The sequence below is a fragment of the Equus asinus genome, chromosome 5 (genome assembly GCF_041296235.1).
Source record: "Equus asinus isolate D_3611 breed Donkey chromosome 5, EquAss-T2T_v2, whole genome shotgun sequence".
Lineage (NCBI taxonomy): Eukaryota > Metazoa > Chordata > Mammalia > Perissodactyla > Equidae > Equus > Equus asinus.
The window spans coordinates 37,583,471-37,598,501 of NC_091794.1; the positions used below are offsets into that span (position 1 = coordinate 37,583,471).

General features: G+C 51.3%; 2 protein-coding genes across 3 annotated transcripts in view; one reads left to right on the forward strand and one right to left on the reverse strand.

Annotated features, from left to right (window-relative positions):
- Positions 1 to 14,647, reverse strand: part of LOC106834519 (endothelin-converting enzyme 2) — a 30,045-nt gene extending 15,398 nt beyond the window's left edge. Inside the window, exons 1-3 of one of the 2 annotated variants that reach the window (XM_014846188.3) lie at positions 14,402 to 14,647; positions 9,388 to 9,671; positions 7,491 to 8,859 (exon numbers count right to left, since the gene is read on the reverse strand). In XM_014846188.3, the coding sequence (XP_014701674.2) occupies positions 8,572 to 8,859; positions 9,388 to 9,671; positions 14,402 to 14,597 (768 nt within the window). In that variant the 5' untranslated portion in view covers positions 14,598 to 14,647 and the 3' untranslated portion in view covers positions 7,491 to 8,571. Of the gene's footprint in view, positions 1 to 7,490; positions 8,860 to 9,387; positions 9,672 to 14,401 lie in introns of those variants that run through there. The other variant, XM_044771197.2, reaches the window with a different exon arrangement.
- CAMK2N2 (calcium/calmodulin dependent protein kinase II inhibitor 2) lies at positions 5,717 to 7,090 on the forward strand. The gene is made up of 2 exons (XM_014846190.3): positions 5,717 to 6,036; positions 6,877 to 7,090. The coding sequence occupies exons 1-2, from the start codon at positions 5,868 to 5,870 to the stop codon at positions 6,945 to 6,947; spliced, it is 240 nt and encodes a 79-aa protein (XP_014701676.1). The 5' UTR covers positions 5,717 to 5,867; the 3' UTR covers positions 6,948 to 7,090.
- Positions 14,648 to 15,031: the final 384 nt, after the last annotated feature.

A 15,031-nucleotide genomic window follows, 5' to 3' on the forward strand; every position in this document is an offset into this window, starting at 1 on the left:
CATACTGGAAACAGCAGCTCATACAGCACTTTTGATGTGCTAGCCGCTGTTTAGGTGCTTTACATCTACGTACTCATCTACCCTCATGGCACCTATGAAGCCATTTTACAGTTGAGGACCTGAGGCATAGAAAGGCTGAGAGTCACACAGCTAGTAAGTAGCAGAGCTGGGATTCAAACCCAGGCAGTCTGGCTCCTTTCTGGAGAGCAGTTTGGCAATATGAATCAAAAGGAGCGTATACTTCCTCCCAACATTAGTTGCTAGTCTTCTGCCACATCCTCTCTAGAAGAGTAAGAGGCAACAGTTTTCAAGCCAGACAGACCTGGACTCAAATCTGGACTCAATTCTTTATCAGCTGTATGATCTTCATCAAATTACTTGAAAGCTCTGACCCTTAATTCTTCATCTGTAAAATGGGAACAATCCTCCCTTTGTCAGAGTTGCCGTGAGAATTAAATGCAGCCACATATGAAAGAGCCTGGTACTTTTACAGGGTTCTCAGTTTCACTAGGCTTGGCCTAAATGGACATTTCCTTTCCATGCCTCTTTTATGACCCAAATCATTTCTTAGGCTCATAACTATTCCTGACTACATGTTAGGTATCCTATGTATAAGAGACTCGGAGGTCACTCTATTCTATAACTGTATTTTCTTTCCTTTGTGTTTCCTCTGTGTTTCTTTGACTCTGTTTTACTCTCTCATTCTATTATTTTCTCTCTCTTTTCTGCTCTTCTTTTTCTACAGGAGTAATCTTTTTTTTTTTCCTTTTGTCTTTGTTTGTCTCTAAATTGATTGTGAATTAAGAGGGAATGGACAATGGTTTATGTGTTAAATTTATAAGGACAATGTAGTCATGAAGATAACAAGAAACATTAATGTCCAGTGTTGACAAAGATGGCAAATACGGGCGCTCTCATATATTGTTGGTAGCTTATAAACTGATAGAACCTTTTTGGCAATATGAATCAAAAGGTGTAAGGGAACACACTCTTTGACCCAGAAAGTCTAATTCTAGGAAATTGTTCCAGGAAATAATCATTATTCATAGGATGTTTGTATCAATTAGCTTGTGCTGCATAACAAATCTCCCCAAACCTCATGGATTAAAATAGCAAACATTTATTATTTCTCACGTTCAGTGTGTTGATTGCACGGTTCTTCAGGTCTGAGTCAGCTCAGCAGGAGCTGAATGGCCTCATTTACATGTCTGGGCCTCAGCTAGGATGACTGAGCCCTGTCTCTATGTGGTCTCTCCTCCAGTAGGCTAACTCAGGCTTCTTCATATGGTGATCTCAGGATTCCCAGCAACAAAAAACAGGGCAAGCCCCAGTACATAAACACTTTTCAAGCCTGTGCTTGCATCACATTTGCTAATGTCCCTATTGGGCAAAGCAAGTCAGATGGTCAAGCCCAGATTCAGGGATTACTTGTAGGTCGGAGGAGCTACAAAAAATTGGGGCCATTTTTTTCCTGCAAGATTTGTTCATCACAGCACTGTCTATAATAAAAAAAAAAAACAAACAAACCGATGGGGGCAATTCAATGTTCAAGAGTAAGGACTTGAGTAAATCAAACATCTATACAGTGGGATACAATGCAGTATTTATAAATGATGGAAAAGAAGAGTTAATGCTATGGGGAAATAGCCTCCACATAAAGTTAAATGGAGGAGAAAAAGGATTACAAAATCTCATTTCTGTGAAGCAAAAAGCTATAAAAGCACAAGTAAAAAAAGAGATTGGAAGGACATGCAAAAAATGTTAATACGAATATATTTAATGATAAAATTACTTTTAACTTTTTCTTTATGCTTTCCTCTATAATATTAGCTAAGAATTCTATTGTCTGGCACTTACCTAAGCCCTTTAAGTATGTTAACTTATTTAATCCTTGCAATGACCTAATAAGATAGATTCTACCTGTATCATTGTCCCTATTCTGCACATGAGGAACCTAAGACACAACAAAGCTTAATAACATACTCCAAGTCACACATTAGGTAGAAGGTAGATCCTTGAATTGAATGTAAACTCCATGCTCTTAACTACTATGCTCCTTTCTAAGTCAACTGATTTGTCTGGGGCACGAGTGTGATGTTTGGTAAATGGACTGTATCATTGGCTTTAAACCTTTTTAAAAAAATGATTAAAACCTTTTTATTGTAAATGTAACATACTCCAGAAGTATACGGAATAAAAGATGAAATTCATTCTGCAAGGATCCCAGTACCATCCTCAGAGATAAACATTATTACCAGTTTGGTATGTATCCTTCCAGATCTCTCTTTTATATCCATTTACATACCTAAACACACTATGTGTGTGTGTGTGTGCATGTATGTAGGTGTGTACGCATATCTGTGTATGTATACTTTTTTCTCATATATGAAATCATACTCTGCACTTGTTATTTGGTGACATTTTGGCAGCCCTTGGAGATCTTACCAGTCAATCCACACAGATCTGCCTCATTCCTTTTTGTGATTTATCAGCCCTGCAAAATAGAATGAGTCCCAGAAATACCCTCATGATGTGGACTTCCTTTGAGTGGACGGGGTGGGAGCAAAGGGCCCCAAGAGAAAGTTTAAGGAAGGAGAAACGTGGTCATGAGAGATATAAAAAGATGACCCAGAAATATTTGTAACAGGTTGTATTTGTTTCCTAGGACTGCTGTAACAGAGCGCCACAAATTAGATGGCTTAAAACAATAGAAACTTATTCTCTCGCAGTTCTGGAGGTGAGAAGTCCAAAATCAAGGTGTCGGCAGGACCATACTCCCTCCAAAGACTCTAGGGAAGAATCCTTCCTTGCCTCTTCCAACTTCTATGGGTCCCGGCCCTCCTTGGTGTGTCTTGGCTTGTAGCCGCATCACCGCTTCCCCACATGGCCTTCTCCCCTGTGTGTATGTGTCTTTGTACATCTGTCCTCTGCTTATAAAGACACCAGTGATTGGATTGAGGGCCCACCCTACTCCAGTATAACCTCATCTTAATTTAACTAATTACATCCGCAAAGACCCTATTTCCAAATAAAGTCCCATTCTGAGGTTCCAGGTGGACATGAATTTTAGGGGGGACCCTATTCAACCCACTACACAACCCCACGGTTTCCCCTTGAATAAAAGTACCATTAATGCTCAATTGTCAAAAAGCGTACTATCATGTTTAGAACATATGGATCAAGTCCACTAGGTTTTGAGGGACTCTGAATTGAGAAACTCAATGCACGGTCACAAAACTCCAAACAAACTTTATTTCATTTTAGCTGTGAAAATGAATTTTTGCCTCATGGGCAGGGATGCAGAACATCAAAATTTTAAGCAGAGAATCACAATTTAAAGAACTCCCCCCACATTTTTACAACACAGCTGAAGCTTATATATTGCTATACTTTTACGATTTTGCACTTAGGTCTTTTGCTTTAGTTGTGATACAGTATGCACAGCTGGGACAGGAATAAGATTATTTCAGAAGGAGCTAAACAAATGAATTCCAAGTTAAGTTGCTTAATCTCCCTCATTCGAGGGGGAGAAAAGACAGTTGCTTCAACTCCCCATCCAGCGTTCTAATCTCATCCTTGGCAAGAACCCTCATGGCCCCTTTCTCACTTTTGGTGAGGGGCAGTTCATTACCTCCTGGGACAATCCACCTCAGGACAATGATTTCATCTACCAAACTGTCCTTAATGTAGGTTCTATCATCTCTGTGCTTCAGACTAGAACTTGGAGGCTCAGAGAGGTATGCATATTATACAAATGCAGGAGGAAAAGATTGGAAGGATATATTTCAAAAGTTTTGTGTGATTTTTCCATATTTTCCTAAAAATATTACAAGTACAAATGAATTAAATTTTAAAACTATCATTATGGGGCCTTTAGTTCAAGGTCACACAGAAAGTGTCAGAGCCTGGATTGAAACCCACTGCTGGACAACCTCCAGTGGGAGTGGAATTTTCTGGACCTTCTCCTAGTGACCCTGAGCACCAGCCTCTCTTGTCCTTCCAGGTCTCCCGACTCCTATCACTCCAGCTGGGCCTCCACCTCCAACTTGGGCCCTCATCCCAGAGACAGCAGAGGAGGGCTTGACAGGGATGGGACCCCAGGTCTGAAGCCTTGTGGCCGGCACAGAGCCATCCTCTGACGCCACCTCCTCCCCCCAGTCCTGGTCCCTGAGGGCAGCCACCATTGCATTCGCCTCTGTCTCTGTGGGACTAACACCTGGTGAGGAGTTGTTGGAGGAAGGAGACCCAGCACCAAGCAGCCTCACTAGCTGGGTGATTTGGAGGGAAGGAGGTAAAGCGCTTCCGGAACAGTGGAGACCCCTCCGCCTCGGTTTGGACTGAACATACGGGATGATTATTACCCTTATCAGCACTGTCGTCACTGTCGCCGAATGTGAGACACCCTCCTCCCCCAAGGCCAATGATTGCGCCAGAGCCCCTGCGAGCTAGTTAGCAGGTGACGCCGCCGCTGACGGCCAGCCGGCGAGGTGGGGAGGGAGCCGGAAAGAAGAGGACGCGTTTCCACCGGTGCGGCGAGAATAGTCACCTGACCACCCGCAACGGGGGCGGGGGGGGGGGGCCCTCTGCCCCTCCCCCTCTACCTCGCGGCACACGCGGGCGCGCGCTGCGTCCTCAGGCGCTCCGGGCTTCCCTGTGTTACCTGCAGCCAGGGCGCCCCCCGCGACTCCGCCATTCATTCCTCCTACACTGCGCGCGAGGCGCGGGCCTCCCGGGACCGGGAGAATCACAGGGCGCGGCGGGCGCTCTGAGCCCGAGTTTCGGCGCCAGCAGCAGCGCTGGGAGTGGGGGCCTGTCCTGCTGCGCGCGTCGGCCCAGTTACCGAGACCCTTCCGAGGAGAGACCGAGATACCCAGAGACTCAGGAGATGGAGACACAGTGGCACATAGGTACAGGGGCCAAACATGGAGACAGATACAGAACGGTACAGACACTTAAAAGACAGACGTAGACAGAGACCGTGACACAAAGATATGGGGCACAGAGACAGAGATACAGACAGACTCATAGAGACAGACTGACATACGGATAGGCAGAGACAGAGACACAGAAGGGCAGTCAGAGAAAAACATTCCAGATGAACAGTCTAAGACTCGAAGAGAAACCTGATACAAGAGCGCGCCAACGGCGGGGACAACACCCACTGCCCTGAGCTATTCCCGCGTCCCGCGGGTTCGCGCAGTCCCGCACACCTCACCCGATACCCGACCCTTTCTCTGCCGCATTTCCAGTGTTCCCTCCTTCGAATGCCGGCCCTGACCTACCCCCCAATTCCCAGTCCCCGTTGTTCGCCTCTCAGAGCCTCGGTGCCAGTCTCTGCTCCCGCCCCTCGGGTGCCGGGCTCGCTCCCTCCGCGGCCACTTGCCCCGTCCCGCCTCTCCCCACCAGATCCTGCACCCGTTGGCCGGTACCCTTCGCCTAGCCGCCACTCCCGTCTTGGTGCAGGACCCTCCCACTGCCGCTCCCTTCCCTCTCTGGAGAGCTGGGCGCGCTCCTGGCCCCCCGCCCCGCCTCTCTCCCTTGGCCGGTGCCCGCCCCGCTTTCACCGCGCCCCGCCCGCCGCGCTCTGCGGCAGTCGGGCGCTCATCGTCATTCCGCTCTCGCCGCCGCCGCCACCCCCGCCCCCCGCGCACCGCCCCCGCCCGGTCCCCGCCACCGCCGCCGCCGCCGCCGCCTGCCCAGCGGCCCGGGAGGCGGAGGCGCGGGGGAGGAGGCCCCGCTTGGCCCGGCAGCCCCGGATGCTGCATGACTTCATCCTTCCGCCGGCTCCCCTGCTGAGCTAGGGCCGGTCCGGCAGCTAGCCCGCGGTCCGCGCCCCGCCGCAGTCCCGCGCCCACCCCGCGCCCGCCATGTCCGAGATCCTGCCCTACAGTGAGGACAAGATGGGCCGCTTCGGCGCCGACCCCGAGGGCTCCGACCTCTCCTTTAGCTGCCGCCTGCAGGACACCAACTCCTTCTTCGCGGGCAACCAAGCCAAGCGACCCCCCAAGCTGGGCCAGATCGGCCGAGCCAAGAGAGGTACGCGGCCGGGCCCCGGAGTCGCCGCCTGACCCAGAAACCCTCCGCTGGGCGCCCCCCGGCTGCCGTTCCCCGCCAAGCGCCCGCAGCACTTGCCGCAAACCAGCGCAGCCAGCCGCTCGCCGGCCAGGGTTTGAGGGGGGGTCTCCCCTGCAGTATTGTGTCCCCCTCTTCCCCTCTCCCGGGAACGCAGTGCCCCGGATTTGATGCTCGCCACCTCTGGAAGTAGAGCCCTGGCACCCAGGCGAGGGGGAGGGGCCGGCCGGGGCATTTGGGGCTGCCTGGAAGTGGGAACGTGGGGCGACGGGCCGCTTCTTCAGGATCAAAAACTGAGTCGGTGGATGCTACTGAAGAACCTTCTGGTGGGGAGGCATGTCCGATTGGTGAGAGGGCAGAAGGGCCTGGTTGTCCTGGTTGTCTGTATGGGGAGGGGGTTTTCTTGGTGCCAGGATAGGAAGAGGGGTTCAAGCAGCAAGAGGGTTAGGTTGGACTAGCTGGAGATCCCATTTGAGGAGGGGGATCCCATGAGCAAAAGGTTTCTGATCAGCTCGGATGGAGGCGAGCTCAGGCGGCGGGAGGGTTTGGACAGGGAGGTTGAGCGGCTGGAGCCTTTGGAAGAGGGGGCGTTCCTCCACAGGGAGGGGAAGGGGTCTGTGGGAGCTGGGCTCGGCAGTGGGTTGAGTCGGCAGGAGAGTTTGGATGGGGAGGGCACTGTGGCACGGGAGTCCGAGGGGCGCCGCTGGGCCACGGGCAGTAGCTGAGCGGGGCGCGAGGACACGGGGCCCGTTCTCGCCGCCGCCCCCCGAGGCCGCGCGGCTGACGCGCTTTCTCCCTGCGCAGTGGTGATCGAGGATGACCGGATAGACGACGTGCTGAAGGGGATGGGGGAGAAGCCGCCGTCCGGAGTGTAGACGCGCCGGCTCGGGCGGCGGGCTCCGGGCCCAGCCCCGCAGCGGCCAGGAGCGCGGGCCGGCGATGCGGCTGCCGGCGCCCCCCGCCCCGGCCCAGGCGCCCGCGGGCGGGGGCTGCAGGGCCGCGCCGCCTCCAGGTCTGAGTCGCTGCCGCCGCCGCCAGGCACTCCGGAGCTGTCCGCTTCAGCACCACGGCGGCGGCAGTAGCGGCGGCGCGGACCGGCCGGGAGCCCACCGCCGCGCTCATGCACTTTAGAACCTCGGGCCGCAGCTCCACCCCACACACCGGAACGGACAGAGACCCGCGGCCCTCAGCCCCCGGCCCGCCCCCTCCTGCACGGCTCCCCTCCCCGCCCCTCTCCCGCCGGTCTGGTCTGCAGACCCGGCTGCCTGCCGGGTGTCGGACCGCGCGCGCGCGGCCAGGGATGTTTGGCTGCGTATTTGCATGAGCTTCCCACCCACCTGAGCCCAGCCCTCCAGGCCGCTCCTCACCCCCACCCTTGTCTGGCGTGACCCCAGCCTCAGCCTCTTTCTAAGGGACTTCCTCAGCACATTTGTATTTTTATATCCGACTCTTTGTTTACTGGCTCCCCTCATGGTTCCCCCCCCCCCCCCCCACGGTCTCGGCCACACTCTTCTGCGCCTGGCAGATAGGACGGGTGTTGAGGCTGGGATGGGGTAAGCCCCCAACATGGTAACCAACCACATGGCCAGTCTGCCCAGACCTGACCCCAGGCAGCTCTCTGGCAGACACTTCCCCTAGAGGTATCACCTTCCAAGGGCCCAGGTCTGATTTTACCTTGGACCCCTGTGTCCTGCCCCTGGAAACCTAAATGGGGACTGCTCTGTACCTTTGGATGACACCTGTGGCCCTGGAGATGTTCCCAACCCAGGGGTGTCCTTTGTAAATGTTCCCCCATCCTCACTGTACCAGGAGTGTGTGAATAAACACAGACCTCCCTGTGTGTGTGTGGCCGCTGCTTCGGTCTGCTCAGGAGCCAGGCCAAAATGGCTCCAATACCTTTTGCGGCAGGGGGCAGGTACTTGGGAATCTCAGGTGCATGTTGCTGGTAGGGAAAGGTTGGCAAGTAATCACAGGCAGGCCAGCATGGCCTGAGAACATCGTTACAAGTAGACTCCTTGGGTAAATACATAACCCAAGCAGGATAGGTACCAGAGTTGAGGCTGCAGCTGGGGTCAGAAGCATAAAGCAATCTAGATTCAAAGTCTGCAGCCTCCTGTGGAAAAATCCAGGTTGATTGGGGGTCAGTAACAGTCCCCAGGGATGGTCTCTGAGTCTGGCTGGCATGCAGAGGGGTTGTGCTGAGCTTTGCCCCAGTGGATGAACCACCCAGTGGTTCAGTATGGTGGGGGAGGAAGCTTGGGAACCCAGGAGAGATCTGAGGAACCCAAGAAGAAAGCCAGAAACCTGGGACTTGGGATCTAGTTTGACCTAGGCTGTATTGTTTCATGGGGGGTTGTTCCCATCAGTTCTATCTTAGGCATGAGGCCCCTGGGATGTGAGCACCTTGGACCCAACCCTAAGCCCTGAGTTAGGAATTCCAACTACTTAAGGAGGCCAGGGCAGAAAGGCAGAGAAGGCTGGAGTACCATGCTTCTGGCCTCACAGCTGAATGGCACTGAGGAAGTCCTCATGATCTGAGTCCTGGAGGAAGCAGGGTGAGGTGGGAGGTGTGGGGGGTGAGAGGATCTGGGCCCCAAGGGCCAGCTGGGCCACACTGAGCTCTTTGCCCTTGTGCATGAGGTAGAGATGGAAGTGGAAACCGCTGCTATAGGTTGCATGCCTCAGGGACCAGCCGTAACGGGCTTGGGCATAGTGTCTTGTCCGAAAGTGGGGGGCAGCAGAGGTCAGTGAGATGAACCGGCCCCCAGGGACCAGCACCCGGCTCACCTGCAAAGCAGAGAGAGAAGCCATTGGTGAGAAGCCCATCTCCAGGTTCTTAAAGGTCGGTATTGCCCCAGATGACCTCCCAGGTCCTATACTACATCCAGTAGCTCAGGGCTTTCTATGGCAAGAGAGTGAGCCTTCTTCTCTGCCCCTGGTCATTCCATGGGGGTATGGCTATCTTCTAGACAGCTAGGAGCACAGAAGTGATGTCAGATGCAGGGGGCACTGCTCTCCTGCAAACTGCTCACCCTCCCAGTCTATGTTACCTGTCTGGAACCCGGCTGCTACCTCATCCCGATGGCAACCCAGTAGCTAACCATCAGCCTCTGTGAACCAGGCCACTCCAGCCCCCTATAATCTTGACCCAGCATAACCCTCCCCTTCCTTCAGGTAACCACAATCCTCAGGGTGACCCATCACCTACTCCAAACTATGCCTTCTCCTAGCTGCTGAGTTCTTCCAATCTCCTGAAGCCTCAATCCCCTCGTTGCACACCTCTTGGTCTGCCCTCCTCTCTTGTTACTCCCTTACCTCACTCAGCACCTGGTCCACAGTGTGGACACCTTCAGAGGACACGGTCCACGGATCCTGCTCTCCAGCCAACAGGGCATCCAGTGTGCCCTTCTCAAGCACCACGTCAAAGGAGCCACTGGGGAAGCCCAGCGCCCGCACGTCCATGGTCTCCCAGCGCAGCTTGGGCACATGGGCATAGCGAGCCCGCATGGCAGCCACCACTACTGATGAGTAATCCACACTGGTCACATCAGGGAAGCCCCCAAGGTACAGCTCGTAGCTCAGGGCACTGTTCCCGCAGCCTGGGTGGGTGGCAAAAGGGCTAGGTTAGCTTTGGTTCTCGCCTCCCTGATTATCCATCCACTCTTGCCCCAATTCCTCTCAGCCCAAACCCTACCATATTGAGGGAGAAGCAGCATCGTACAGAAAAGACCATGAGCCTTGAAGTTATACAGGCCTGGGCACATAGCCTGGCTCTATCATTCCCAGCTGTGTGGCCTAGGGCAAATTGCTTACATACTAGGAATTTGGATTTCCTGTTCAGAAAAATGAAGATAACGATACCTACCCTACGTGCAGGATGTGATGCACTAAATTTAAAAGGTAAAACAACTGGAGAGTAGCTGAAGGAGCTCTGAACCTAGGAGTTCAAAGATCTGGGTTCTGATTTCCCTAGTCGCACAGCCATGGCAAGTCATTCAACTCTGAACCTCAGTTTCCTCAGACTCTGAATGGGGATAATATTGGCATTATTAGGACCATAATATTATTATTAGGATAATATTTGTATTATCCTAATCCCTAACCTCTCAGGGAATCTCTGATGATATCAGCCCTGGGAAGACTTCTTGTTATGGGTTATTATCCTACTTTGGTGTTCAAGACAGAGTTAACAAGTGAAGGGGAAACTAGTTGGGGACATAGTGGAGCTGACCCTCTGTAATTCCTTAATGTATGTATTGTGCACTACATATTGGGTTCTGCTGATGAAGAAGAGTCCCCCTCAAGGAGCTCATGCTCTCATGGGAGGAACAGATGTGTAATCAGGCAACTGCCACATAATGCTACAAGTGTTTCAATAGGGACAGGCTGCAGGAACACAAAGGATGGTCCCTGTCCCCACCTTAGGTGGGTCAGCCAATGGTTTCAGGCAAGCTGACAAGCAGTCAGTCTTGAAGAATCATAACACTCTGGTAGGAAGTGCTTAGAAAGCAGTTCCAAAGAGGGCAGGGTCAGGTGTGAGAAGAGGTGGAGGTTAGAGGAGTGGATGTGGATCCATAGCCAAGATGGCACAACTTCCTTTGAAGATACATTGGCCTCTTCCAGGCCTTCTTGTGGTCAGTCTCAGCCTGAGAACAGGCCAGGATGACAGCTCTTGGTGGCTCCACATGGGGATTCCCAGCTCTTGGGATTAGATTGCCTTTAATCCCCATTCGCCTCCCTAAGAGGATCATGGGATCAGCTGTTGGGATAGCCCTAATCTAGCAGGGTTTGGCACCCAGACAGGGCACCCAGAGACTGCTGGCTGGTCCTCAGCTGCCCCTTCTTGTGTTCCTCCTCAGGCCCTGGGGCCCAGGGAGAGTACTATCTCACTTGGAAAACCCAATGCATCCTTTCCCACACTGGAACCACAGCAAGCTCCAGTAGATACACTGCATGGGATGGCAGGTAAGGGTGGCTGAACAAGAGGCCCTAACTCAGTTCAGGCTGAAATTCCCCTGGGTTCTCTGCCCTACAATTGCTTCATCACCTCACACCTAACCTCATATGCCCGCAGAGCTCTGCTCAAGTGTGGACAAACCCACATTTCCTTCCTTTATTCCCCTTGGTACAGGAATGGCATCTTCCGAGAGAACTTTATCAAAGATGAAGGGAGAACACAATCTGACCACAGGGACAGTCATGCTTACAAAGCAGTGGTTTCTGATCCTACTGCCTCAGTGACTTGGTGCCTCTTAGTAACTAAGATGGGGCTTGGGAAGGCTATGCCTCCCTAGATGGAGACTTAGGGAAGCAGAGCCCTGTAGAATTGAGCCAGATCCAAGAACCCATTACGTGGAAGCCCAGAGCTATGTGGATGCAATCCCAACACCGAGAGACTAAGGCATAAGCCAGAATACCAATTCACTAATTTATAACAGGAAAAATAGCTATCATGGGGTCTGGACAGTCAATCCTTTGGTCAGTCCCTTCTCTCTCTATATGAAATACAAATTGAATCCAAATTATGATCAGAAGATTCCTATGGAGCATGGAGTCAATCAAGGAAAGAGAATCACAGACTCGTAATGACAGCAAAGCTGAGTCAGCCATATGCATTCAACTGCCATGAGGATATTCTAGCCATGAGGACCAGACACACAAGTCTTCAGGCAGGGTACTCTGTTTTTTGAACAGTCCTGGATAAACTGTCTCTCTGACTCCCATTTTCAATAATAATAATGATAGCTAACAGTCATTGAACACTGGGTCCTATGCTAAGCAACTGACAGGAATTAGATCAGTTTATTTTCACAATAGTTCCATACAGAAGACAACTATTATTACCATTACCATTTTCCAGATGGGGAAACTGAGGCTGCCCAAAGTGGATAAGGAACTTTCCCAAAGTCACACAGTCAGTGGAAAAGCCAGAATTTGGATACAGGCCTGTCTCAATCTAGAACCAGAGCTCTTAAACCATTATGCTAAACTGTCTCCCAGTTTTCAAGAGGCCCACTCACTGTCAGTCATGACATTCCATCTTTAGCTGTATCAATATGACCATTAGGCTGTAATTCACAATGTAGTCATTGTACTAGTTTCAACAGAGTTCTAGATGCCTCTATGCCCATCTGCATGCTACAGCAGGAGAAATAGAAGCTCTGGAGTCAGATAGCATCCTTACTTCACCACTTACGTGCCGCATGACAATAGTGGACACTGTCAGTGCTCTGACCAGATCCCCCTGGAGTGTCCCTAGGTTTTGGCGTGTTTGCTTCTGACAGTTTGTATCTGTGACTCTTCAGGCTGAAACCCCCCTGAGGGAAACTTTACCTCTGATCACAATCCTGCTTGGCCTCTTCCCCTTCCCTGTTCCCTCATTCTCTTACCAATTTCGCCTGGGAGCACTTCCCAATAAATGACTGGGACATGAATCCTCATCTTAGGGTTTGCTTCTGGGGAACCCAACCTGAGACAAGGACCTAGAGCAGGGGTCACCAAATCCAGCTTGCCACTTGTTTTTGTAAATAAATTTTTATTGGAACACAGCTATTTTTATTCAGTTATGTATTGTCTGTGGTTGCCTTTCCACTAGTTGTGACAGAAACTGTATAGCCCACAAAGACTCAAATCTCTACTATTTGGCCATTTTCAGAAAAGGTTTACCAACATCCATCCCAGAGTAAATCTCATAATACTTATCACTCACCTCAAGGGGTTGTTATGAGGATTTAAAAAGTTAGAAAGAGCCCAGCACATTCCCTAGCACCTACTCAATTTATCTTTGTTGAGGTGGAATGTGACAGGGTACTCCCCAAAGTTGTGAGTCCTGTTCTTAGATCTTGGGAATCCTGCCTGGAAAGTTTTCCTTTTTGATTTTTAGACTTTTCTCCCCTCTATCCAGAAAAAGATACCTCCCCATCAAGCAGATTTTAAGGCGGTGTTACTCTGCCAATCAGCAGCATGAGAATCAGCTGTGGGTTTGTTGAAAATACAGATTCCCAGGAAGAAACCTAGACTGTCCCTGGAAGGAGACTCTCAGGGTGCAGTCCAGCTTTCCAGATGATTTTGAATGACACCAAAGCTTGAAAAACAGATCTATGGTAAATCTATAAATAAATTCAATGGTTTAAAAGCACAAAATTCAAGAAAGTCTTTCTCTCTGGGGGAAAGGACTTTGATGGACCACACAGAAAATCTTGACTATACACAGAGCTTTTTATTTCACCAGGCATTATTCTAGGTATCTTTCATACTCACTCATCTTAAAACCCCAATACATAAGTACTCTTATTTTTTTAAGGCTGAAAAATGAAGGCACAGACAGTTAAGTATTTTGTCCAGGATTACACAGTTAAGATTACATGAGCCAAGATTCCAACATAATTAGCCACCTCCAAGGTCCAAGTACTTAAGCACTAGGTTACACTTCCTTCCTAGTCCTAGGAACGTTCTATTTCTCAAACTGAGTAGGGTATACACACATATTAGATTTATTATTTAGACCTTACATATATACATTATAGATGTCTCTTTCACATATATGAAATATTTCACTTAAACACATGCATGCTTTTACAAATACCAAAACAAACGCTATAATTGGAAGTAAACCCGTTGCTCAATCAAACCTCACTAGAGCCCCCAAGACTGGCAGTGGGAGAAAACCCCGAGGAGGCAGCTGGACCTTTGAGAGTCCCACCTTGCCTCCCAGCGCTTGTTTCTTTTGGGGGATCGCACCAATCTCGGCTGCAATCTCCCCTTCGACCTCAAAGGGCGCTGTCCTCATCCTTACTGTACACGGGGCACAGGACCAAGTTTCACATAGGGCTCAGAGAGTGACAAGATAACTCTTTCTAGGCGACAATTGCTCCCGGTGACCATCGGCGCAAACAAAAAAGTGCTAGGCGTTGTGCTCGAGATGCCTGCACGTGCCTTATCCGACTTAAGCTGCAGTCCCATTTCTAGAAGTGAATCTGAAGCTCAGAACGAGTTCACGACTTAAGTCATACAGCCAACTAGTATTGGGACTTGAACTAGGTCCTCTGAGCTCTCCAGCGCTCGAGGCTGCTTCCTGAGGGTCCGGAACGGGTCCTGGGTCACCTACTACGCTCAGGCTCAGACTATATTTCTCCAGCGGGCCCCCAGACTAAGAATCTCTTGGCTCCTCTTTGCCCTGGCTAAACACTGCCGAGATTCTGAAAGTACTGGATCTTGGCTCCCAACTGGGGTGTCCTCTGAGAGGGGCAGACAGACGCAAAGAAAGGGGATGGGGCCAGGGCAGGTCCAGCCAGCTCCATCTGGGCTGGGCAGCGCCTGGACTACACACCTAGCACGAGGATACGGTCTTCCGGCCGCAGCTCCGGCTCTAGGAGGGCACGGAAGGAAGAAAAGTCCCCGAACCACTCGTAGGGAGCAGAGTCGGCAGCGCTCCGGTAGCGCTGGTCCCAGTACTGCACCTCTCGGTACTCGCAGTTCTGCTCCGGTAACTCTGGCTGAGGCGCGGGGGTCCCTAGAGAGGCCATGCTCTCCGCCGCAGGGCCTGCCCAGCAGCCGGCCGACACCTTTGGGCGGGGCTTGGCGCCCCTATGTAGCCAATCGGGATGGCAGAATGTGGGAGGCGTGGCCTTTGTGTTTCCGCCCACCACCTGAAGCGGTTCAACATAAACACGTGGAACTTCCGTCCCCTGCTAAGCGCTCTTCTAAAAATCCTCCGGCTGGGGAAACCATATCGTCCAGACCCCGACTCCTCCGGTTGTACTGCTCGCTCATTTCCGAGCCACACTCATGGTATCAGACTCACTTGGGCTCATCACTGCCTCCTCTCATATTTTTAGTTTGGCCGGCTCCTTCCATTAAGAAGTCTGAAAACTAATGAAAAACTCATTTCTTTCCTGTTTTGAGCACACAGAAGACTCTGAGGGGAGGCGGGGGGGTGGGGGGGGGCGGGGACACAGAT